This window comes from Tilletiopsis washingtonensis (assembly GCF_003144115.1).
Source record: "Tilletiopsis washingtonensis strain MCA 4186 unplaced genomic scaffold FA09scaffold_11, whole genome shotgun sequence".
In the NCBI taxonomy this organism is placed as follows: Eukaryota; Fungi; Basidiomycota; class Exobasidiomycetes; order Entylomatales; genus Tilletiopsis; species Tilletiopsis washingtonensis.
This window is the reverse complement of record NW_020312008.1, coordinates 548,808-571,752: the sequence shown is the minus strand read 5'-3', so window position 1 is coordinate 571,752 and position 22,945 is coordinate 548,808. Positions and strand designations below refer to the sequence as shown.

Below are 22,945 nucleotides of genomic sequence, written 5' to 3'. Positions count from 1 at the left end.
TACGGGCGTCAGGGATAGATTATGCGACGGGGAACGACGGCGCGCGAGAGGCGCGGGAACGTGAGGGGTAATACAGGTGGAGAGCGGACGAAGGAGAGTCGAGAGTCGAGGGAGCGACACGGAGAGACAGACGCGCGAGGCGGAAATGAGGGTATGAGGGCGAGGCCCGGCTCATTCGAGAGAAAGAGAGTAAAGGAACGAGAGGGAGAGAAGAGAGCAGAGGGAGAGCATTCACATAGCGAAGCCGAGCTCTCCCCAGAGCGCTGCATGTTCCGCCTTGGGCTCCTGCGTGCGCTTCACGACGCGCAGCGCCTGCGTCTGCTTTGGCGCCTCCTGCTGCTGGTGAGGCTGCGGCGCTCCAAAGTCGAGGCCCAGTCCCAGGCCGAGGCCCGCCTCGTCGAAGGATGCGCCATCGTACACGCTCTCGCGCGTCGTCGCCGCCGAGGAGGAGGGAGGCGTAGTCGGCGCTGCCGCCGCCGCCACGACGGCCTTGGAGCGCTGCTGCTCGACGCGAGCGCGCGACTTGGGAGGCTTGATGGGCGAGGCGGCCTTGCCCCTCGCTGCTCCTCCGGGCGAGCGGAGCGTGCGCTTGGGAGAATGCAGCGCGGCGAGGCCGACGGCGTTGGAGAGCGAGTCGAGATCGAGAGGAAGGGAGAGGTCGAGCTCGAGCAGAGGCGAGGCAATGCGTTCGGGACTGGAGCGCAGCTGAGTCGACGACGCGAGCGGAGCGGCCGCGCGCACGGGCGAGGCGAACACTGCGATTTGAGCGGCGCCGCCGGAAAGACGCGGCGTCTCGCAGTCCTCGCCGAGCGGCTCGACCGACGAGGCAGGCGCGTAGTTGAAGGGCTGCCGAAGCGCCTCCTTGGCGATGCCGATGGAGGAAGAGGCAGACGTCATGCCAAAGTCGAGAATGGAGGTAGACGTCGTAGTGCTGCTGCACAGCGAGCTGCTCGAGTCAAACTGCATGCCTCGCAGACCCAGACTGCTGCCTTGCGAGCGCGACGAGGTGGAGGAGGCAGTGATGCTGGAAGCCATGCTCTGGTTTGTGCGCAGAGGAGAGCCATAAGGCATGCTGCTTGCGTCGCTGACACTCGAAGCAACACTCGCGAGCGAGTGGCTCGAGAGGCTTCGCGCCAGCGCAAACGGCTCGCCGCCTTCGGACGAGGCGACACTCTCGTCCATGTCGCTCAGCTCGCTGCTTGCCAGACTCGGCCGCCGCTCTCGCAGCTTCTCCTCCATGTCGTACGCGCCGCCGGCAAAAGACGAGGGGAGCGTATAGGGCAAGCCCTGCGTCGGCACGTCGAAAGCCTCGGGCATCCAGGTGGCGGAGTCAATGACGACCGTGTCGCGCCTGAGCGCCGCCATGGCGCTGCGAGGCGAGGCGGCAGCGCGAGGACGACGCTGCACGATTGGCTCTTCCTCGTCTTCCGAAGACTCCCCTTCGTCGTCGACAGGGCCATAGCCATCGGTCGTAGGAGCGAGGCTGGGCTTGTCGCCTTCAAACGAGGCGCCATTCTCGTCGCAGAGCACGGGCGTGGGCGGCATGACGTTGACGATGACGGGCAGTTGCGGCTTCGTCTGCGCCTTCTCCTGGCGCGGTCGCAGTGGCGAGCGGCTGCGTCCCGCATTGAGCGCCTGTTGAGGCATGCGCGGACTGCGCGCCACAAGTGTAGGACTGGCGACTGCCACGGCACGCACGCCTGCTCTTCCGCCGCCCAGATTGACTCGGCGAGCCTGCTGCACCGTCTCGCCCTCCGACGAGCTGCGCGGCTGTGCCTCCTCTGCCTGCGCGACCGCGGCAGCAGCAGCAGCGGCAGCGCTCATGGCGGCACCGCGCCCTGCGCCAAAGGCAGCCACGCTCTGCTGAGTGGGCGTGCCGTTGCCGCGTTGCGTCGGCACTCCGCGTCCTCGTCCCAGGCCGGGCAGTGGGTTGTGGCTGTTCAGCACGGGCGAGAAGGTCGAGACGTAGGGACTCGTCGGCGTGAAGCCGGTGGGCGGCGATCCGAAACGTGAGAGTCTTGGCGGAGGAGCCGTGGCGGAGCCCATGGAACGGCTTCGTCGACGCATGGCCTTCTCAGCAAACGAGCCTCCTCCTTGGCCCAGTCTCGGCTCCGAAGCGAGGGCCTTCAACGGCGTCACGACTCCGGCATACGCCAAGGAGTGTTCCTCGTCCACGACGAACTCTCCCTTTCTTGCGCCGCTCAGTTTGGGAGAGCGAGTAGAGGGAGACCGAGGAGAGGAGATGCCATCGTAGATGCTGTCTGTGCCCTTGCGCGCCGTGCCACGCCCGACGGAGGAGATACGAGATCGAGGGGTGCTGCCCCATCCGTCGCCCGAGGAGGAGGAAGTCGAGGGAATGATGGGCGACATGGACTCCATCTCTGCGCCGAAGAGCGGCGGCAGCGAAGGAGCGGGCGCGGCGGAGTCGAGCGGCATGCTGCCCATCACGCCGACCTGTGCGGCCTCGGCGCCCCAGACGACGGCATTGGCCTCGTTGCTCGTGCCTCCCACGGCGCTAGCCTGCGCCCGTCGCACCTCGCGCAGCGTCGGCATGCTGTACTTGCGCCCGAGAAACTTGCTGGCTCGCTGCGCCACGCTCTGCTGCTGCGTCTGCGGCTGCGGCGCAGCAGGCAGGCCCTGCGGTGCGCGCACGGGCGTGCAGGGCGCCGAAGACGAGCCGCTGCCGAGTTGCTGCTCGTTCTCCACTGCCAGACTGGGCCGACCTCCACGCTCCAGACGTTGTGCAGGGTACGACTCTTCAATGCCATACCGATGCCGCGGTGCGCCCGTGCCCGCAAGCGCCGCGTCGAATGTAGTCACGGCCGGAGGAGCAGACATCGGCATCGCAGCGTACTCGTCGAAGCTCCCCGCGCCGTCGAACGAGGGGAGCGGAGGCACGGCCATGCCGGCGCCGGCACGACTGCCGCCGAGATGCTTGGTGCTTCTCTTCCAGCTAAAGAAGCGCGAGAGAGAGTTGCTGTGCGGTGACTTGCTGCCTTTACTGCCTCCTCCCGCAATCGGCATGACGGTAGAATGCGCCTGTTCATCCTCCGAAGCTCGCCGCGTCATGCGAGCCGTCTTGCTCTTGCGCGTCTTGACGGCCGGTGCCACGGGTGCTGCCACTTCGTCGTCGTCGTGCTCGAAGGAAGACCGGCCGTACTCGACGGAAGGCGGATCGAGCGAATAGTCGCTTGCGAACTCGCCCATCGGCAAGTCACTCGTGCTGCTCGAGGCCGACGCAGACGTGCACACGTCGAGCTCCTCGACGGTGAACGCCTCGAGTTCGGGCGTGGGACTCATGCGCCAGTTGGCGTCCGACTGCAGCAGGTGTTCCTGGTGTTGTTGCGCCCAGTACGGTCGCGAGCGCCATGCCTCAATCGTGCCGCCCAGCTCATCGCCCGCCTTGGCGACGGAGCGTGCCAGGGCACCAGCAGCCGCAGGGCCCGCCGCGCCCCACTCGCGCAGCGAGTCGTACGACTCTTCATCCTGCGCTGCCGAGGCGGAGAGCGGCGAGTCGCACCACGACGGCGCGACGTCGATGCCCATGGCATAGGCCGGATTGAGCATGGCCAGCGAGGCCTTGGAGACGACATTCACTTTGTCCTTGCGCGTCGCGCTGCGCTTGGGCGCCGCGGAGCGCCGCGAGGGCTTGGCGTCGCGCAGGGGCGAGGCGGGAGCAGCGGCAAGCATGGCTTGCTAGCTTGGCTGCTGCTGCGCGTTCAAGGGAGAGTGGGAGTGAGAGTGAGAGAGAGAAGAGACAGTGGACAGTGGCGCGTGAGCCGTGAGGTGCGGTGGACGCGTGAGGAGCAGAGAACACGAAGAGACTGGCGAGCGAGAGGCGATGGACACGACGGAGAGGAGAGGGTGGTGGTGGAGGGACAGAGAGAAGCTTGAGCCAGTGGTCGCAGGACAGCCAGCACGCGACTCGAGCCCGGCCGTGCACATCGGCGAGTGCCTGCGTCTGCGCTGCTCGCCATCGAGCATCGCCAGGGCCGGGCAAGGCAAGCGGAGCGGAGCCACGAGCTCCGCGCGCGCACCGGACGCCGGCAAGGGGCGCCGTACCCGGGGGCTCGGTAGAGCGCTGCACTGCGGCCGTTGGGCAGGGCAGGCGGGGCCAATAGAGAGCTGCTGCTGCTGTGCCTCCTCTGCCTCCTCGCAAGTCACCGCCCTGCATGCTGCTGGCTGCATCCCGCCGCTCTGCCGCTTGCTGCAGGTCACGCACATCACATGCTCATGCTGCAGCTTGCCGCAGCGAGAGGCGGGCAGGCGGGCAGCTGTGGCGGAGCCTGCCTCTTTGGGAGAGAGCGCAGCGTTGCGCCGCCCGATGCCCAGGCACCCCTTCGCCTCTCCGCCAGAGAGAAGCACACTCGGCGCACCGCGGCTCAACGCGTGAGGTCCAACACCGAGACGCGTGCGTCGCGCGAGTGGCTTGCAGCGCGTGCAGCGTGTGCATCGCCGCCCTTCGATGCCGCATCACCACGCTCTTCTCGGGCTGCGCCTCTCTCTCCTCAACGCAGCGGCCAGAGCATCTCGTCAGCTGCAAGTCAGTGCTGCCGCGAGCAGCGCACAGGAGGTCATCGTGGTGAATGGCAGCTGCTCATTTTAGCCCAGGAGACATCTCGCAGCCTCTCGCTGCAGCCTGCACGCGATCTTGCCTCCCGACGAGCTCTCCTTGCCCTGCCGAGAGCTTGGGAACGGCCTGCTGCCGCGCTCGAAGGCGAGGTGCTGTCGCCGAAGCCGAGCCGTTGGCACCGAGGGAGAGCGGGTGCCTGCAGCGCGCGCTGTGCGTCTCCCTCATCCTCGGGTCCCTCTCGTCCTTCGCCTCTGCTCCTCCGCTGCCGGCTCTCTTCAAGTCCAACACCTCGGCGCCGCGTCAAAGGCCGCCCAACTGCCCGAAAGAGCGGAGCGGGCCGTGGCGCGGCAACGCGGGGCGCGCCCCCTGGCCGCAGGAATGCGGCCCCTTGCCGCTGCGGTGCTGCCGCGGCTGCACGCGTGTGACGGCTCCGCTGCCGCCTGCCGCTCTGCCGCTCTGCCAGATCTCGCGTCGGCCACATCCTCATGGCCTGCGCCCTGCGCATCTCTGCGCGCAGGTGCAGCTGCGTCTGCAGCACCTCGGCATTGCAGAGAGCAAAAGGCAAAACGGCGAGGCGCCGTCATGTCAGCGTGCAGGCGGCTGAGAGGGCGAGGGGCAGCAAAGCGGCAGGCACTCGGGCGGTGGGTGATCCTCTCATGGAGCGTGGGAGCACCCGCGAGAGAGAGAGCATCACGTGCTGCTCGAGCTCGGCTTGGGAGCGCTGCTCGACGCCGGCTGTCCTGCTGCATCTGCTGCTTCATCACTGCGCTTTGCGAGAGGGCATATCGTGGATGTGCTCTTGCCTGCAGTCTCTGGCCCCGGGGGGAGGCGGGTCAGCCGAGACAGCATGCAGGCAACAAGCTCACTCAGCCACAAGGCATAGTCCAGCCTGCACACCCACAGACGAGGAAGACACTCGCTTGATCTCCAGCAGCATGTCAAAGTGTCGTGCCTCACCGAGCCTCTTGATCGCTTCAGCTACGTTGTTCGTACATATTGAGGCTAACCTCTCCCTTTCTTCCCGACGTGGCCGTCGCAGAGGCAGCGAACTAAAGCTGTCGCTCGCTCGGCGCGTTGAGGAGGCGGAGGCCAGTGCTGCTCCCACGCTCCGCACTCTGACTCCGCGGCCTCCGCCTCACCTCCGCCGGCGCACGGCTCCACACGGCGCGCTCGCTTTCCGCCGCACACGCACGCTCTCACCACCACCACCCTCACCTCCTGCTCCTCATCAGCCCTACCTCGCATACCTTGCACGGCAGGCGCGGGCACCCGTCTGCGCTGCCAGAGCTCAGCACGCCATGCACGCAGCCTACGCCCTCGCGCCGCTCCGAGGCCTGCAGCATGCGCCCAGTGCGCTGCTCGTGCACGGTGCGTTGGCCCTCTTTGCCTCTGCTGCGCCGGCGCTTTACTGACGCTTCGCTCTCTCCCTTTCTCCCCTCCCTGCGCTACTCACGCTGCTCGCTCCCTGCAGCCGGCAAGCTCTATGTCGGCACCGCCACCGGCACGCTGGCCATCTATCGACTGCCGCCCGAGAACGAAGGCAGCAGTGATGCGGCGTCGAGCGATGCTGCTTCGCACACGGCGGCAGAGCAGGCCCAGAGTGGCACAGGTGCGCTGGAGCTGCTCGAGACGCATGCACTAGGCAGTGGCAAGAAGAGCATCGAGGCATTGGGTGTGCTGAAAGAGTGTGGCCTGCTGATTGTGCTCATGGGTGAGTGCAGAGCATCGCAGTCCCTCCTGTGCCCATGCCTTCTTCACGCTGACAATTGCATGTCCAGACTCGCAAGTACATCCCTTCGACCTGCCATCTCTCACGCCCGCCGCCGCCTTCGTCTCCACGCGCGGAGCCCTCGCATTCGCACTCGACACTTCCGTGCAGCGCCTCACCGCACGCCAGCACTCGCACCGGGCATTCGCCTCCGAGTCCGCGTCTCTCGGCCGTGCGTTTCGTCCCGACGGCGGTGCCTCGAGTGCTGGTACCATCGGTCGTTCTTCCGGCGCAGGCCTTGGCGCGGGTGGCGGAGCTTCATTGAGGGGCATGGCGGCTCTGATCCGGGAGAAGGAAGATCGTCGAGAAAGAGAAAGAGAAGAGAAAGGCGCGAGATGCGCAGCGGAAAACTCCCTCGTTTCGACGCTTGCCGTCGGGTGCAGACGGAAATTGGTCGTGGTGAGATGGCTGGATGGAGTGCTGTTTGATGAGAAGGTATGTCCCTGCACTGTCCACGGAGGGGGGAGATGCGATCGCTGACGTGCGCTTCTCGAGCAGGAGATCACGCTTCCCCACACGCCCCGCTCGCTTGCGTTTGCCTCTTCTCTCTGCGTCTTCCTCGGCTACACTCCCACGACGTATGCCCTGCAAGCTCTGCCGCTCGCACTCGCCCATTCGCCCTGGCCCCTCGCGCGCGACGTCGGCGCGGCGGGCAGCGAAGCCTCGAGCAGCAGCAGCGCCGCGGCTGGCGGTCTGGCCGGCTGGGGCGTCGGCGCGCTGGGCGCACTCTCGAGAGGCGCAAGACCTCCCATGGTCCGAGCGGCAGCCGAGGGAGAGACACTGGTGCTGCGCGAACAAAACAGCATCTTTCTCTCTGCCGACGGCTCGCCCGCACGGCGAGACGTGATAGAATGGAGCGCCGTGCCGGAAGAAGTCGCCTTCGCAAGGCCTTACGTCCTCGCCCTTCTTCCTGCGACAACGACGGCACAAGCAAGCATTGCAGTTCGATCAGCACAGACTCTCTCCGCGGTACAGACGTTGGCGCTTCCTCCAGTCCAGGGAATGCCAGCAGGAGGCACCGCATTGCTGGCGCTGGCGGGTCCGAGGGAGGCAGTCGTGGCCACAAGCGAGGGCATGTGGCAGCTGCGCATGAAGGGCTGGGGAGAACAGGTGGATGAGCTGATGGAGAAACAGCTGTACGGAGAGGCACTGGCGACGCTCGAGGGCGTGGATGAGGTGCTGTTGCCGGACAAGGTGAGTGAGGCGTGATGTGCGAGAGCTGTGTTAGGGGACCACTCGGCGCTGATGCCTCCCCCCCCCCCTTTCTTCTCGCGCCTCTCCCTAATCCCCTCCGCCCCCCCCCGCCTCACTCCTTCAGCCGGCGCGCAAAGCCTACGTCGAAGCCTTGTGGGCACTCGACCTGTTCCGCGCACACAAGTATGACGAGGCCCTGGAGCACTTCCTCGAGCTCGACATCAACCCTGCGCGAGTCATCGCCTTGTATCCCTCGCGCATCGCTGGTCCGTTGGCACAGGCGCCCGAGACGTGGGCCAGTCTCTTCGGCGCGCCACAACGGCTTGTGCAGCCGCAGCCGGCGAAGACGAACCCAGAAGAGAGGGAGGAGGAGGCGGGGCTGCCTGCTGCCGTGCCGCGCGCAAGACTCAACGTCGGTGCACTATGGGCAAGACGACCACAGAGCATCTACGGCGGCGGCGGCGCAGCAGCTAGCGAGACAGTGGGCGCCAGCAGTGGCAGTCCGAGCAAGACGCCCCGAGCGGCGGCAACGATGGTGCCGGACGACGATGCACGCAGTATCGCCTCGGTTAGGAGCTCTCGCTCCGTGCAACAGCTCGCCAAGCCTACATCTACAACAACGACGACGACAACGACGGGTCAGGGCATGGCAAAGGCGACGTCGACGCAGCAGATGCCCAAGGCCGTATCGACTGCACAGATTGGTGAGTTTCTCGCCACGCAACGTCTGTGTTCCCACGGAGCATTAATAAGAGACTGATTCCTCGTGGTTGCGCCTCCAGCTCCTCCTCCTGCCACGGCTGCTGCCGCAGAGGCAAGCGATGCAGCCACGCAGCGGCGAGCCCTCGATGCCCTGGGCCGCTTCCTGGCCGACCGACGGCGCATCTTCAAGCCCTTGCTCGAGGCGCATCCCGCCTCGCACGCCGAGCTGTCGCAGCTCGAACGGGCGCCGGCGGAGCTGCTGGCGCTGCCCAACGCCCCGCTCGCCTCGCTGCCGCTCGAGCAGCTCACGGCCGTGGGACAGGTGGTGGACACGGCCCTCTTCAAGACGTTCCTCGAAACCAAGCCGGCACTCCTCGGACCGCTGTGTAGAGTGGAGAACTGGTGCGAGGTCAAGCAGGTCGAGGAGCTGTTGCTGGAACGCAAGGTGAGACGCAACAGTCTGGCGACTCGTCGTCAGACACTGACGCCCTCATGAACCCCCCCCCCCCCTGGGTCAGAAATTTTCGGAGCTCATCGCGCTGTACGGCGGCAAGAACATGCATGCCAAGGCGCTGGCACTGCTGCGCCGGTGAGTGTGCGTCTGGACGAGCATCGCCGCCCAGCTTCTCATCCTCCGCCTCAGCTTCGCAGAAGAGGAGGACGACGAAGAGGAAAAGGTCGGCCCCACGATCCGCTACCTGCAGAACCTGGGCGCCGAGGACGTCGAGCTCATCCTGCAGACGTCGCACTGGGTGCTCGAGGCCAATGCTCGGCTAGGCATGGAGGTGAGTCTGAGCTGCAGTCGAGCCCGGGCCGGGCGCTGACTGTGCGAGAGCAGATCTTCTGTGCCGACGTGGGCAAGGTCTCGACGCTGCCGCGCTTTGCCGTCGTGCAGGATCTGGAGCGCTTCAACGTCAATCTCTGCGTGCAGTATCTCGAGCACATCATCGCGCTCGGCGAGGGCGACCCGAGTCTGCACGAAAAGCTGGCGCTGCTGCTGCTCAAGCACGTCACTTCAGCCTCTCGCAGCAGCAGCAGCAGCCGCAGCAGCAGCGACGGCGAAGGCTCGCGCGCCCAGGCCGTGCAGCGTCTGCATGCCTTTCTCGAGAGCTCGGTCCAGTATCGCGCCGAGAAGATCCTCTCGCGTCTGCCGGCCAACGCCGACGATGCGGACCTGCTCGAGGTGCGAGCGCTGCTGCTGGGCCGGCTGGGCCAGCACGAGGGCGCGCTGCGCATCTACGTCTCGCGCCTGCAGGATGCCGACAAGGCCGAGGCGTACTGTCGCCGCGTGTGGCTCGACGCCTCGGCCACCCGGCCGGCCGATGCCGACGTCTTCCTGACGCTGCTGCGCCTCTACCTGCGTCCCTCGGACGGCGCTGCCTTGCAACTAGAGCCAGCACTGCGTCTCATTGCGCGCCACGGCGCACGCATCGATGCCGTCGCCGCGCTCGAGTTGCTGCCGCCGCTGGTGCAGCTGCGGGACATCGAGGCCTTTGCAAAGAAGACGCTGCAGCAGGACGCCGCTCGGCGCAACGAGGCGCGCGTCGTGCGCGAGATCCAGGCCAGCCGCGCGCTGCAGCTCGACGAGCGCCTGCTGCGCCTGCACGCTCGCAGAGTCAAGGTCACCGAGACACGCACGTGCGTACGGCAGTCGCGACGTCCGGGCGAGCCCAAGCTGATGCTGTCTCTCTCTCTCTCTCCACTCGCAGATGCCCGCGCTGCATGAAGCGCCTGGGCAACAGCGTCATTGCCGTGTCGCCAAAGGGCCTCGTGACGCACTACTCGTGTCGCTGAGAGGGCGGGCCAGGTCGCTCGCCCTCCACACACACATCTGATACCCCTGTTGATCGGCATGCAATCACAAGATCAACGCCATCTTGACGCGGCCGCGCTGCGTGTGTGCGTCCTAGAAAGCAGGCGCGTGTGTGAGCGAAGGGTCGCGAGGGTGGCAGGGCGCGCCCGACAACAACGCACCTTCTCGACGCCGATCTCGACGCGCACACGGTCAAAGATGCCGAGTGTAAGGTCTGGCGCTTGTGCGTGAGCCTGACGTCGCGCAGCTCAAGCCGGCGCCCCCCTGAGCAGACTCACCCTTGGCCAGGCCAGACACGGCCGCCGGCACCGTGACGCGGTACTCCTCGGCGTCAAAGTCGCAGTCCTGCTTGAAGGTGATGAGGCCTTCCAGTCCGTATCTGCAGGGCGATGCGATGCGTCAGCTCGCCTCTTCGCGCTCTGACGAAAAGCCCTCACCTGCTGACGAAGACCGAGACGCCGTTGCGGAACGTGCGAATGACAAATGCATCCTCATGCAGGCGCGTCTCGCCCTTGCCGACGGTCGTGGAGCCGCCCGCGTCGAGATTCTTCTTGGCAATCGCCTGTCCGACCCAGAACTCGACGCTTGCGCGTCCGGCCATTTGCGCCGAGCGGTGGCGCTTGTTGACGACGCCCAGAATCTGGCCCACGTGCGTCTTGTTGTGCAGACTGGCATGCAGGGGCGCATAGTCGATGGCCGCCGCCAACTGGCGATGCGCCAGCACGTCGGCATAGCGGCGGATGGGCGACGTGAAGTGCGTGTACATCTCCGCCGCCAGGCCATAGTGGCCAAACGAGTCGCGCGAGACGGCGCCGCTGCAAAAGTACTCTGCGCTGAGCATGCAGCGCGTGGCCATGATGCGCAGCAGCGTGTTGAACGCCGGCTCCTTTGGATCGACACAGCGGTCCAACGAGGCAGCGAGCGCGCCAGAGGAAGAGACGTCGAGGTGCATGCCGCGGCACTTGCGCAGAATGTCCTGCAGCGTCTCGAAGTTGGTGCGTGGCGGAGGCAAGTGCCGCCGCAGCACGGCCGTCTGCGGGAACGCCTCGTAGCAGCGCTTCGCGACGCTGATGTTGGCCAGCAGCATGAACTCCTCGACGAGACTGTTCGTCTCGCGCTGCTCCTTTTGCTCGACGTCGATGGGCCCGGCCGTCTCGCTCGAGTCGAGATGGATGCGCACCTCGGGACTGGCGAGGTTGAGGGCGCCCGCTTGCATGCGCTTGGCTTTGAGCTTGATGGCCATCTCGTTAAGCAGTCGAATGCTCTGAGTGATCTCGTCCTTCTTGCTCGCGTCGTCTTTGCGCAGCTGTGCCTCCTCGTACGTGAAAGCCGCCTTGGAGGCAATGACACTCTTGTGGAAGCGCACATTGACAATGTCTGCCTCGGGCGTCAGCTCCCACACGGCACTGAAGGCCAGCCGCTCGACAAAGGGCCGCAGGGAACAGAGATTCGTGCCGAGCAGGTGCGGCAGCATGTCGATGCGCTTGTCGACGAGATACACCGTCGTGCCACGCGAGGCAGCCTCGGCATCCATGGGCGTGTCGGCCTTGACGAAGTACGAGACGTCGGCGATGTGCACGCCGGCCTCGACATTGCCATTGGGCAGACGCTTCGCGTGCAACGCATCGTCGATGTCTTGACAGCCTGGAGAGAGACGCGTCAGCAGCTCGCACCAAAATGGGCACTGCTGCACTCACCGGGCGGGTCGATGCTGCAAATCTGCTCTGCGCGCATGTCGATGCGGTCGCGCCACGCCGGCCCGCCCTGCTCCTTGGGCGGCACCTTCCAGCTCTCGCCCTCGGTAGGCAAGCAGTCTAGAATGGCGCGAGAGAAGGGCCGATACGGCACGTCGTGCTCCAGCAGCAAGCTCTCCTGCTCTGCCTCCTTGCTCTCCGTCTGTCCGAGCGCACGGACAAAGTGTCCGTCAGGGTAGCGCGAGCCCTGGCGCCACTCATCGAGCGCCACGAGAATTTTCTGCCCCATCAGCGTGGCGGCCTGGCGTGTGCGGACTCGGATGCGAGGGATCTTGGCGTCGACAGGCAGTGCCAGAAGGGATGTCGAGCCAAGCGATCCGAGCGCAGAGGATGTAAGAGTACGAGCATCGAGCGTGCACACGTACGAGCGCCAATTGCGTCGAGTGACGCCGACAATGACACCCGTCGGTTGCCGTGGCTTGCCAGCCACGTCGGCTGCTGCCTTCGCCTCCTCCTCTGCATCGTCGACATCACCCACCACGCTGCCGTCCTCACTCCCGGCGTCGTCGTTCTCTCCCGCTCCCTCGCGCACCTCGTCCGTCTCGGTCTTCCACTGCGATTCCGGCAGCATGCGTACCGCCACGACATCTCCATCGACGGCGCGGTTCATGGCCTCGCGCCCACGAATCAGCACTGGGCGCGGGAACGCATCGGTGCGCACTGTGCCCTCGAGGTAGTTGTACGGCGAGGCGTTGAAGAAGCCGGAGTGCAGAGCGCCGGAACGGACGCCGGCGTCGAGCTCCGAGGGCGCCAAATGCGAGGGATACAGAGCCTTGCGCTCGCCTGCCTCTGCCTGCGTGTCGTAGCTGCGCGTGCTGAGCAAGTCGAGCAGCTCCGCACTGCCCTGCATGCCCTCGACGTACTCGCGCACGCGCAGCGCCGTCAGGCCCGCCTGCTTTGCCAGGCGCACGTTCTCGGCGTCGTCGGAGAGCAGCACGACGTTGAGCGGCGCCAGGTGCTCGGCGAGATAGGCGACCGTCTCGCGGATGGCGCGATCGTTGTGGTTGTTGGGCGTCTCGCCTGCTTGCCGCACCGTGGCCGTGGAGCTGTGCGCCACACAGTCAGCCGAGAGGCCAGGGTGGCTACGCAGCGGCGACGCTCACCTGCATGCCTCGTTCCAGAAGCGAGCCCATGCGCCCTCGGGATCGTCGAGCATGGCCTGCAGGCGGTTGTAGAGCGGCAAGCTGCGATGCCGCACCTCGTCCAGCACCGTCTGCGGCACAATGACATGGGTAAAGTGCGGCTGCCCGAGCTTGGCCTGCGACTCTAGCAGGTCCATCTGGGCGGGCGTGAGCTGTGCGGCCCCTCGTGCAGAGCACAGAGGCGCTGCTCACCTGATGCAGCACCACGTTGGTGTCGAGCAGCAGCACATGTGCGCCGTCGACCTTGCCGTTGCGGCGCCCCGTGCGCGGGATGCGGCCGCCCGCACAGAGCGCACAGCGCGCCACGCCGCACGCCACGTCGTCGCGTACGTAGCGCTCGCGCACGACGGCGAGGATGCGCCCGCGCGCCGTCTTGCGCCGGTATGCCGACTGCGCCAGCGGCGCCGTGGGGTCCAACGCACGCTTCTGGATTGAGATGGCCATCGCGCTGAGGAGGGGTGTGGTGGAGGTGCGGGAGGGACACGCGCCTCAAATGTCGCGCATGAGCACCGCGCGCTGACTAAGCAACATGCGCTCCTCGACCTCCAGCTGCTGCCGCCCTCTCAGAAGTGCACGTCGCTTTCCACTGCGAGCCTCGTCGTCAGATGCTCAAGCAGCGGTATGAGCTCTACTGTGCAGCGCCACAACTCAATCGTGTGCCATGCTGCCCTGCCCGCGCGTGCTTGGCCCGGCACGCACCGGCTCCCGCCGCCCACGCCTCCGCCATGCTCCCCTTCACGCGCGCTCAGTGTCAAGAAGGTGATGTGTGCAGTGTGTGTGTGTCATGGCTGGTGGTGAAGGGCCGTCTCTCGCAAAACTACAACCCGGAAAATGTAGCGCTCGAGAGTAGTATTTTACAGGCCGTACACGGCCAGGCGCTGGTTGACCTCGGCAATGGCCGAGCCGGCGTTGGTAGCGGCCTGCGCCTGCTTCTTGACGGCGGCCTTGCGCTGCGCGTGGAAGGCCTCGCCCTTGACCTTTCGCTTCGCCTCGAGCTTGTCGACGACGTCCTTGTAGCCCCAGCCGACCTCGTGCGAGATCCGCTTGATCTGCGCGGGCGTGAGGGCATGAGTGCCTGCCCCGTGTGCTGCCTCCGCGAGCTGATCCGCCACATCCGTGCGCAGACTCACCGTGCAGTACTTGCGTCCCGGCTTGAGGCGCAGGGCGCGCAGAGCAGCCGGGATGACGACCTTCTTCTGGCGGTCAAACGGCGGCGGCATGCCCTCGTAGAGCTTCAGGCGCTCCAGAGCGGCGGCACCGCGGGCCGTCTTGTGCGGGATCATGCCGCGGATGGCCTTGTAGAGGATGCGCGAGGGGGCGCGGAAGTGGAAGGGACCGGCACGCGTCGGGTTGACAAGGTGGCGCTTGTGCAGGTAGGCGTGGTAGCGCAGCTGCGAACGTGCGGTCCGGAATCAGCGCCAGTCCTGTCTGCTGTCGTCCTATGCGCGCAGCCCCCGGAGAACTCTGTCCGCCTCGCGTGACAGCCGTCTCATCCTCGCATCGCCTCCACTCTCCCTGCAGACCCAGCCCCTCCAGCTCCGGCCGCCCAACTCACCTTGTTGCGGAAGAAGCTACCCGAAACGTTGATCTCCTCGCAGCGCACGACGGTGATCTTCTGGCCGGACAGGGCCTGCTTGGCCAGCGTCGACGCAAGGCGACCGAGCAGGTGCCCCTTGGCATCGACGACGATGGGCTTCGAGGAGAACTGCGACATGGCTGTGGGAGTGGTGTGAGCAGGAGCGTCCAGCGTGCGCGCTGGGCAGGACTGGACGCGACGTGCCATCGCCGTCTCTCGCACTCGCCGCCTGCCTGCCTGGGCCACTGCTGCTGGGCGAGGCCACCCGCAAGCCGACTGCACCTGGATCTGCGATGCTCTCCATCATGCTCTAATGCGCCAGCAGAGCGCGACCAGCACAGGCCCGTCCCAGGTGCTGCGGCGCGACACGCATCTCGGTGGGCGTGCCGCTATCCCGCGCCGCAGCATGGTCCGCAAGGAGCGTCGCCGAGCCCAGCGTCCATCGCCTTGCGAGCCTTGGCCCACAGCGCAGCAAATAGAGAGCACGCCAGCGGAGCGTGCAGTACCGCTGCGACGCTGCCACGCTGCGAGGCCGTCTGCGTGGGCTGCTGGCTCTATGCGCGCGCTCGTCGCAGAAGTGCGAGATCTGCATCGCGGCAGCGCGGACCGGGGGCACATCGGCGGTGCCAGCTCGACGACGTATGCACGCGTGTGCACGGTAGAGGCGAGGTGCGAAGAGAGACGAGGCGGGGCATACTAACGGGGCGGAGTCTTGAGGGGGGATGGCGGGAGAGAGAGATGGCAGCGCGCGAAGTCGGCGAGGGGCGGCGGGGCGGAGAGGGAGACAGAGCTGCAGCTGCACGGCGCCGCAAGCTCGCCGTCGCGCCCGCAGCCGCCTGCAGCGCGAAGAGCGGCTGGTCACGTGCGCGTGTGCCGCCACCCTCTGGCGCTTCGTCGGCGCGCGCCGCAGCACACGCGTAGGCGCGGCGCCTGCACGCAGCGCCGCCCTTCGCCGCCCACGCAAAAGACGGAGATTCGGGCCGGCGAAGCGTCGCCGTCGCGCACGCGGCGCGGGCTGCGATTTCGCCGCCCCCCTCAACCCGCCAGCAGGCGCTTCCACCCTGGCTCCCGCACCCCATCCCCTCAACGTAAGTATGCCGCACCGCGTTGCCTCGCTCTCTCTCTCTTCGCTGCGCGTCCTCCTCGTCGGCGTGCTGCACGCACCATCGCGCCGGCCATGCGCAGTTGCGCGGCCGAAGCGCATCTCGGCGCCCTCGAGCGGTGCTGCCAGGCCAGCGTGCAGTGACAGGCGCCCGACAGGCCCTGCTGGGCACGCAGGAGACATGCTGGCAGCCGCACGCATGATGTCTGGAGGCACGAGAAGGCAGGGGCTTCGGCAGGCAGTGCAAGACGTTTAGACAGGCGGAGGGCCAGGGCGGATCGGACACGCGCGCAGACGGGGCAGCGAGGGGTTTCGCGAAACCGAGCGCCGTCTGGCGCTGTGCGGCCGCCGGCCTCTAAGGTCTGCGCTGCGCGACTCCCTTGCTCTTGCATCACCGCACCACCACTCTCTCTAGCTTGCGACTTACGCTCGCCCCCTCAGTTCAAGATGCCGGCCACCAAGATCCCGATCGTCAAGAAGCGCACGAAGAAGTTCAAGCGCCACCACTCGGACCGCTACCACCGCGTGGGCGAGTCGCACCGCCACGAGCGCGGCATCGACTCGGCGGTTCGTCGTCGCTTCCGCGGCACGGCTGCGCAGCCGAAGATCGGCTACGGCAGCAACAAGAAGACGCGCCACCTCATGCCCAACGGCTACCGTCGCCTCGTCGTCTCCAACGTCAATGACGTTGAGCTGCTCCTCATGTGCGTGCAGTGCGAGGGGTAGAGGGGAAATGCGAAGAGGTGGGACAGGCGAGTATGCGAGCATGAGGCTCACCCCTCTCTTCGTCCCTCAGGCACAACCAGTCCTTCGCTGCCGAGATTGCCCACAACGTCTCGAGCCGCAAGCGCATTGAGATCCTCGAGAAGTGAGTTGCCCGAGAAAGCATGCACGAGCTGCGAGAGAGGTCGAGGGACGCCGCGAGGGGACAGCAGAGGGCGCAGGAGGCGTCAGCTGCAACAAGGGGCAGAGGCAGAGGGAAGGCCACTAAATGACGGGCGGGATCGGGGTTGCGGGACCGTCGGCAGTCGCTTCATGGACAGGCCCAGACCATGCCACGTTCCCAGGACGCGGTGGACACTGTTTGGCCGGAGCCGCTTGCGAGACGCTGCGGCCTGCGGCTACTGGAGCGCTGGGACACTCTTCCTTTCGCTTCTCAGCAGTCAACTGACCAGCTCGCTCTTGCAGGGCCAAGGTGCTCGGCGTCAAGGTGACCAACGCCAACGCCAAGCTGCGCGCCGAGGAGGCATAGATTGCTCCATCCAGGGCGTGAGCGGCAGTCGATGTCACCACTTGTTCCATAGCACCTCTTCAAGCACTCTTCTCTCTCCATATCGCTTCGTACATGCTTGGAGGGGACGCTACATGGTCGGGATGGTGCCGACACTCTTGGGTGCGCGCCACGCACAGTGGCCGCACCCCGAGTGGCCAGGCGCGAGGAATGATCAGCGCTTGCCACTCGTAATCTGCCTGGGTCTGAGCGTGGTCGTCGGGCGTGGAGACAGGGTCAGGTGTTCACGTGCTGAGCTTGACGCTCTGCCGACGGCTCATGGGCTTCGCAGGTCGTCGCGGGCGCAGAACTAGCGACGCTTATGCACCTGCTTCGTTCCTCGCTCCCGCTGACTCCACCGAGCGGCACGAACGTCATCCTGGCATCTTGCTGCCTCGCAGCTCCACTTTCAACCACCAACCTGCTCATGTCCCCAGTGTGCGAGTCCGACTTTGACTGAGCTCGGCAACAGTGACTGCCCTTGATCCCTGTGTCGTGCTCTGAGGTTCTTTCAAGCGTCTCCGTGTGCGTGGGACGATGACAATTGCATGTGGCATAGGCATCGCTTTCCAGTTGGCCAGCATCAGCCAGAGCATGCGTCCGGTGCTGTGCTGCAGCGACCCCCTCCTGGCGGCATCGAGGTCGGACGTGAAGAGCGTGGGAGCGTAGTCCTCTGCTGACTAAGCGTGGAGCGATGGCGTGCTCGTGCGGCGAACGCACGCCTGCCCTTCTCCCCGAGCGCGCCGGCTCCAGGCTGGCTTCCCGCCATGCTTATTCAAGCCGCCTCCGGCTGCGCCGGGCCAAAAATGTTGAGCTGACGGCAGCACCCTTGAGCTGCCGCACGCGAAGAGGACACACCTTGGACGTCACTTTGGCTGGACTGCCACCTCTGGAGAGAGGAGCAGATGCGAAGGCAAAGGCCAGGCTCTCGCTCTGGGGAAGCGTGGAGCGCGGCCGCCACGCCGTGGGACCCCAGAGGCGGGCGGGGGCCTTGCGGCCGAGGCGGAGTGCGGGCTGAAGCGTGCGCTGCGCCTGTTGGACGCAAGAGCAGGAGGCGTGCGGCCGGTGGCCGGCGATGTGTAATCCGCCTGCGCCTGCGCGAGGCGGGCGTGGCGGCTGCTGCTGACAGCAGGCACGCTGCAAGCCGCCGGCGAGACCCTCGCTCGCGGGCGCACAATTTGGTGCGTCGGCGAAGTCAGCTGCAGCCTCGAGCCTCGCTGCTGGGCATGGGGCGCCAGCCCGCCCGAGCCGGCGCTGGCCGGGGCAAGACGCTGACTCGCTCGCCGCCGCGGCGGTGCGCGCTGCGCTGGGCCGCCAGCGCCCGCCGCCGCACATCTTCCGGCTGCTGCTGGCTGCACCCTTGTCCAGCGTCCGTGGCGCCGCCTCCTTCTTCCCGCACACATCCTCTCCCCTCGTTGTCACCACCCTCTCCCTCTCCCGCCGCTCCGTCTCTCTGCCACCACTAGACACAGCGCCGGTCGCATCACCCACACCCTCTCCCTCTCACCCGCGCGGCTCGCCGCCCAGCATGGCCTCGACGTCTGCCACGGCGCCGCCGGCTGCGGCGCAGGTGGCGCGCATCGCCGCCCTCACCTCGCGCTCGCTCTTCAGCCTGGCGCCCGCCGCCAGCAGCTCGGGCGCCGACGTCTCGCCGTTTGCCCCCGCGCTCGCCGCGCTCGCCGCGCACTCGGCACAGGCGCAGGAGAGCATCGCCACGCTGCCGCCCAACGCCGACGCCGGCGCCGACCTCGTGCGCGCGTCGAAGCGCAGCGGCCTCGCCACGCTGCTCCTCGCCGCCGAGCAGGGCGCGCTGACGCGCATCGTGCCGCACCTCGCCGCGCTCGCCAAGGCGCAGGCCGTCGTGCACGTCGCCACCAGCGGCGACCACTCCGACGTGCTGGCGCTGCGCTCGTCCGGCCTCGTGCTCCTCTACAGCTCCACCGCCACGCAGGCCCACGACCACGCCATCCTCGCCGCGCGCCTCGCCACGGCACACTCCACTGGTGTCATTCACTTCTTCGACGAGGCGCTCGGCGACGAGGACGCCGTGGCTGAGGTCAGCGAGGCGGAGCTGACCAAGGCGCTCGCCACAAAGGCCTCGATCCTCAACGGCACCTCGAGCGCCGCCGAGTCGCTCACGCACGCCGTCAACGAGGCCTACTCGACCGTCTCGTCGCTCGTGGGCCGCTCGCTGGCGCCCTTTACGCTGCACGGCGAGCCGGGCGCGGCGGATCTGGCCATCGTGCTCGGCCCCGGCGCGGCACAGCTCTCATCGCAGGTCGACATCGTCGAGGTCAGCCTGGTGCGGCCGTTCCTGGCCGAGCGTCTCTTCGACCTGGCGCCCGCCGTCAAGCAGATTGCCGTGCTCGAGGCGAGCCAGCGTCGCTCGACGCGCATGGGCCCGCTCTTTGTCGATGTCGCCGGCGCGTGCCAGCGCGCGGCCGTCGATGGCGGCCGCGCCATGCCGGCGCGCCTGCTTTCCGGCGTGCTCGGCGACGTCTCGGGCGACGACACCGTCTCGGACAAGCTCGTCGCCGCGCTCACCTCGCCCAAGGCCGCCAGCGGCTTTGTGATTGGCGCACAGCGCGTGGCCGCGCCGGCGCTCAACCACGCCGCACCCGTCGTGGCGCCCAAGCAGGAGGAGGCGTACAACGTGATGCTGCAGCAGGTCTTCAAGGAGCGCCTTTCCGTCATCAACTCTCCCTCGTCCGACGCACACCCGCACCCCTCGGCGCGCAGCCCCGAGTTTGCCTTTGGCCAGACGCTGGCGCAGCTCGAGGGCAGCGAGGAGCTGCGGCGTGTGGCGCAGGACGCTCTGCGTGCCGGCGGCCTCGCCGAGAACCTGCACGAGGCGCTCAATGCCTGGCTCACGGCCAAGTCTGACGAGAAGCGCGCTGCCGCTGCGCCCAAGCTGGCGCAGCTGCTGGCTGCCGATTCTACGCCTGCGCTGGACCGCGTGCGCGCCCTCGGCGCCCACCTGGCGCCCAAGTCGCGCTGGATCGTCGGCAGCGATGCGTGGGCGTACGACTCGGGCATGAGTGGCGTGCACCACGTCATTGCGTCGGGCAAGAACATCAACATGCTCATCTTCGACACACTGCCGTACTCGAAGCGCGACGCGCAGGAGGCACACAAGCGCAAGAAGGACGTCGGCCTGTACGCCATGAACTACGGCGGCACCTACGTGGCCTCGACGGCAGTGTATGCCGACTACACGCAGGTGCTGCACGCCCTCATGGAGGCCGACCGCTTCGACGGTCCCTCCGTCGTGCTGGCCTACATTCCGTACCGCACCGAGGATGCTCCGGCGCTCGAGGTGCTGCGCGAGACGAAGCTGGCCGTCGACTCGGGCTACTGGCCGCTCTTCCGCTGGGACCCCTCGGCCGAGAGCCGCGGCGCCGACGTGTTCCGCCTGGACGGCGTGCGTGTGCGCGAGCAGCTCAAGGCCTTCCTCGACCGCCAGAGCCACGTCTCGAACCTGGCCAACGTGCGCCCGCAGCTCTCCTACGAGCTGGCGTCGAGCGCCGGCACGGGTCTGCGCGAGCTGCAGCGCCGCAAGGCGCGCGAGGCATACGACTCGCTCCTCGGCAACATGGACGGCCCGCCGCTGCTCATTCTCTTCGCCTCCGACGGCGGCAACGCCGAAAAGGTGGCGCGCAAGCTCGGCATGCGCGCCAAGATGCGCGGCCTCGCCGCACGCACGCTGGCCATGGACGACTTCCCCATCGCCGACGAGCTCGTCAAGGAGAAGAACGTCGTCTTTGTCACCTCGACGGCCGGCCAGGGCGAGGCGCCGCAGAACGCGCGCGACACGTTCAAGACGCTCGCCAAGATGCAGCAGGGCGACCTGGCTGCCGCCGCCGCCGACGCTGAGGCGCCCAAGTACACCGTCTTTGCCATGGGCGACAGCCACTACTGGCCGCGGCCCGAGGATGCGCGCTACTACAACAAGCCCGGCAAGGACCTCGACGCGCGCCTCGAGGTGCTGGGCGCCGAGCGCATGGCGCCCATCGGCCTCGGCGACGACCAGGACCCCGACGGCGCACAGACGGGCTACAAGGCCTGGGAGCCGACGCTGTGGAAGGCGCTCGGCGTCGACTCGATCGAGGTCAAGGAGTCGGAGCCGGAGCCGATCACCAACGAGCACATCAAGATCGCCTCGAACTACCTGCGCGGCACGATTCTCGAGGGCCTCAAGGACAAGAGCACGGGTGCGCTGGCCGAGTCCGACGGCCAGCTGACCAAGTTCCACGGCACGTACCAGCAGTACGACCGCGACACGTTCGACGAGCGCAAGGCCGCCGGCCTTGAGCCGGCCTACTCGTTCATGATCCGCTGCCGCATCCCCGGCGGCGTGTGCACGCCCGAGCAGTGGATCAAGCTCGACGACGTGGCGACCGACTACGGCAACAACACGCTCAAGATCACGACGCGCCAGACGATCCAGTACCACTGCATCATCAAGGAGAACCTCAAGGCGGCGATGCAGGGCATCAACAAGAGCATGCTCGACACGATTGCCGCGTGCGGCGACGTGAACCGCAACGTCATGTGCAGTCCCAACCCGGCGCTCTCGCAGCTGCACGAGGATGTGTTTGAGTTCAGCAAGGCCATCAGCGAGTACCTGCTGCCGCGCATGGATGCCTACCACGAGATCTGGCTCGACGAGAAGACGGACTCGAAGAAGAAGCAGCTGCTCGCCGGCGGCGCGCTGCAGGACCACGAGCCGCTGTACGGCAACTACTACCTGCCGCGCAAGTTCAAGATTGCCATTGCCGTGCCGCCGCGCAACGACACCGACTGCTTCGCGCACGACATTGGTCTCATTGCCATTGCCGACCCGGCGACGAAGCGGCTGGTGGGCTTCAACGTCTCCGTCGGCGGCGGCATGGGCGTGACGCACTCGATGAAGGCCACGTACCCGCGTCTCGGCGACGTGATTGGCTTCGTGACGCCGGAGCAGACGCTCGAGGCGTGCAAGCACATCATGCTCATCCAGCGCGACACGGGCAACCGCGCCAACCGCAAGCAGGCGCGCCTGAAGTACACCATCGACAACTACTGGAAGGGCCCCGAGGCCTTTACGGCGGAGCTCGAGAAGCGCCTGGGCCACAAGCTGCAGCCGGCGCGCCAGTTCCACTTCGAGACCAACACGGACTCGTACGGCTGGAGCCAGGACTACAAGGGCAACTGGCACTGCGGCCTCTGGCTCGAGAACGGCCGCGTGCGCGACGCGCCGGGCGACGAGTTCCGCACGGGCCTGCGCGAGCTGTGCAAGATCCACAAGGGCAACCTGCGCATGACGCCCAACCAGCACATCATCGTCAGCGACGTGGCGCCGGAGGACAAGGAGCGCATCGAGGCGCACCTCGTCAAGTGGGGCATGGACAACTGGCGCCACTCGGGCATCAAGCTCAGTGCCTCTGCGTGCGTCGCCTTCCCCACGTGTGGCCTGGCGTTTGCCGAGTCGGAGCGCTACCTGCCCGTGCTCGTCGAGAAGGTCGAGAAGATCATCGAGCGCTACGGACTGCGCGAGGTCGAGATTCCGATGCGCATGAGCGGCTGTGCCAACGGCTGCTCGCGGCCGTGGATGACGCCAATCGGCTTCGTCGGTCGCGCGCCCGGACGCTACCTCATGCTCCTCGGCGGCGGCCAGGACGGGCAGCGCCTCAGCAAGCCGTACATGTCCGACGTCGGCGAGGAGGAGATCCTCGCCGTGCTCGAGCCCATGATCAAGCGCTACTCGCAGGAGCGCCTGCAGGGCGAGTACTTTGGCGACTGGCTCATCCGCGCCGGCATCACAAAGGCCACGACGCACGGCACCAACTTCTGTACGTCCCCGCGCCGCACATGCCGTCCTGATCAGCATGCTGACCCACTCACTTCCCTTCAGACGACGATGGCTACGCCGGAGACGTCGCAGTCGGCGCCGCATAGGTCCGCTCCTCGCCTCACATATCCGCCACGACCGCACTCTAGAGACTTTGCTTCCCTTGCCCCTCCTCTCTCTCTCACGCGCTATTCGCTAAAACCTCTATACGGCCTTGGACG

General features: G+C 66.9%; 6 protein-coding genes across 6 annotated transcripts; 3 read left to right on the top strand and 3 right to left on the bottom strand.

Annotated features, from left to right (window-relative positions):
* Positions 1–2: 2 nt before the first annotated feature.
* On the bottom strand, positions 3–3,991 carry FA09DRAFT_330149 (hypothetical protein). The gene has a single exon (XM_025742483.1). It carries the CDS (start codon positions 3,688–3,690, stop codon positions 232–234), a length of 3,459 nt encoding a protein of 1,152 aa, XP_025598273.1. The 5' UTR covers positions 3,691–3,991; the 3' UTR covers positions 3–231.
* A 1,778-nt stretch (positions 3,992–5,769) lies between these two features.
* On the top strand, positions 5,770–10,112 carry FA09DRAFT_330148 (hypothetical protein). Its single transcript, XM_025742482.1, has 9 exons — positions 5,770–5,941; positions 6,045–6,284; positions 6,352–6,776; positions 6,840–7,535; positions 7,660–8,239; positions 8,318–8,682; positions 8,756–8,826; positions 8,881–9,022; positions 9,076–10,112. The coding sequence occupies exons 1-9, from the start codon at positions 5,872–5,874 to the stop codon at positions 9,961–9,963; spliced, it is 3,477 nt and encodes a 1,158-aa protein (XP_025598272.1). The 5' UTR covers positions 5,770–5,871; the 3' UTR covers positions 9,964–10,112.
* On the bottom strand, positions 10,006–13,414 carry FA09DRAFT_35345 (putative DIS3 3`-5` exoribonuclease required for 3` end formation of 5.8S rRNA). Its single transcript, XM_025744837.1, has 7 exons — positions 13,139–13,414; positions 12,908–13,083; positions 11,748–12,850; positions 10,488–11,694; positions 10,329–10,429; positions 10,212–10,264; positions 10,006–10,143 (listed from the first exon to the last, which is right to left on the bottom strand). Exons 1-7 carry the CDS (start codon positions 13,388–13,390, stop codon positions 10,096–10,098), a joined length of 2,940 nt encoding a protein of 979 aa, XP_025598271.1. The 5' UTR covers positions 13,391–13,414; the 3' UTR covers positions 10,006–10,095.
* A 386-nt stretch (positions 13,415–13,800) lies between these two features.
* Positions 13,801–14,660, bottom strand: FA09DRAFT_338957 (ribosomal protein L13; the record flags this gene model as incomplete). The annotated part of the gene is made up of 3 exons (XM_025744161.1): positions 13,801–13,995; positions 14,077–14,337; positions 14,502–14,660. The coding sequence occupies 3 exons, from the start codon at positions 14,658–14,660 to the stop codon at positions 13,801–13,803; spliced, it is 615 nt and encodes a 204-aa protein (XP_025598270.1).
* Positions 14,661–16,071: 1,411 nt separating this feature from the next.
* Positions 16,072–16,876, top strand: FA09DRAFT_334371 (putative 60S ribosomal protein L32; the record flags this gene model as incomplete). Its single annotated transcript, XM_025743725.1, has 3 exons — positions 16,072–16,328; positions 16,421–16,492; positions 16,813–16,876. The coding sequence occupies 3 exons, from the start codon at positions 16,072–16,074 to the stop codon at positions 16,874–16,876; spliced, it is 393 nt and encodes a 130-aa protein (XP_025598269.1).
* Positions 16,877–18,326: 1,450 nt separating this feature from the next.
* On the top strand, positions 18,327–22,921 carry FA09DRAFT_308545 (putative sulfite reductase cys-4). Its single transcript, XM_025740584.1, has 2 exons — positions 18,327–22,725; positions 22,788–22,921. The coding sequence occupies exons 1-2, from the start codon at positions 18,423–18,425 to the stop codon at positions 22,829–22,831; spliced, it is 4,347 nt and encodes a 1,448-aa protein (XP_025598268.1). The 5' UTR covers positions 18,327–18,422; the 3' UTR covers positions 22,832–22,921.
* The last annotated feature ends 24 nt before the right edge of the window (positions 22,922–22,945 follow it).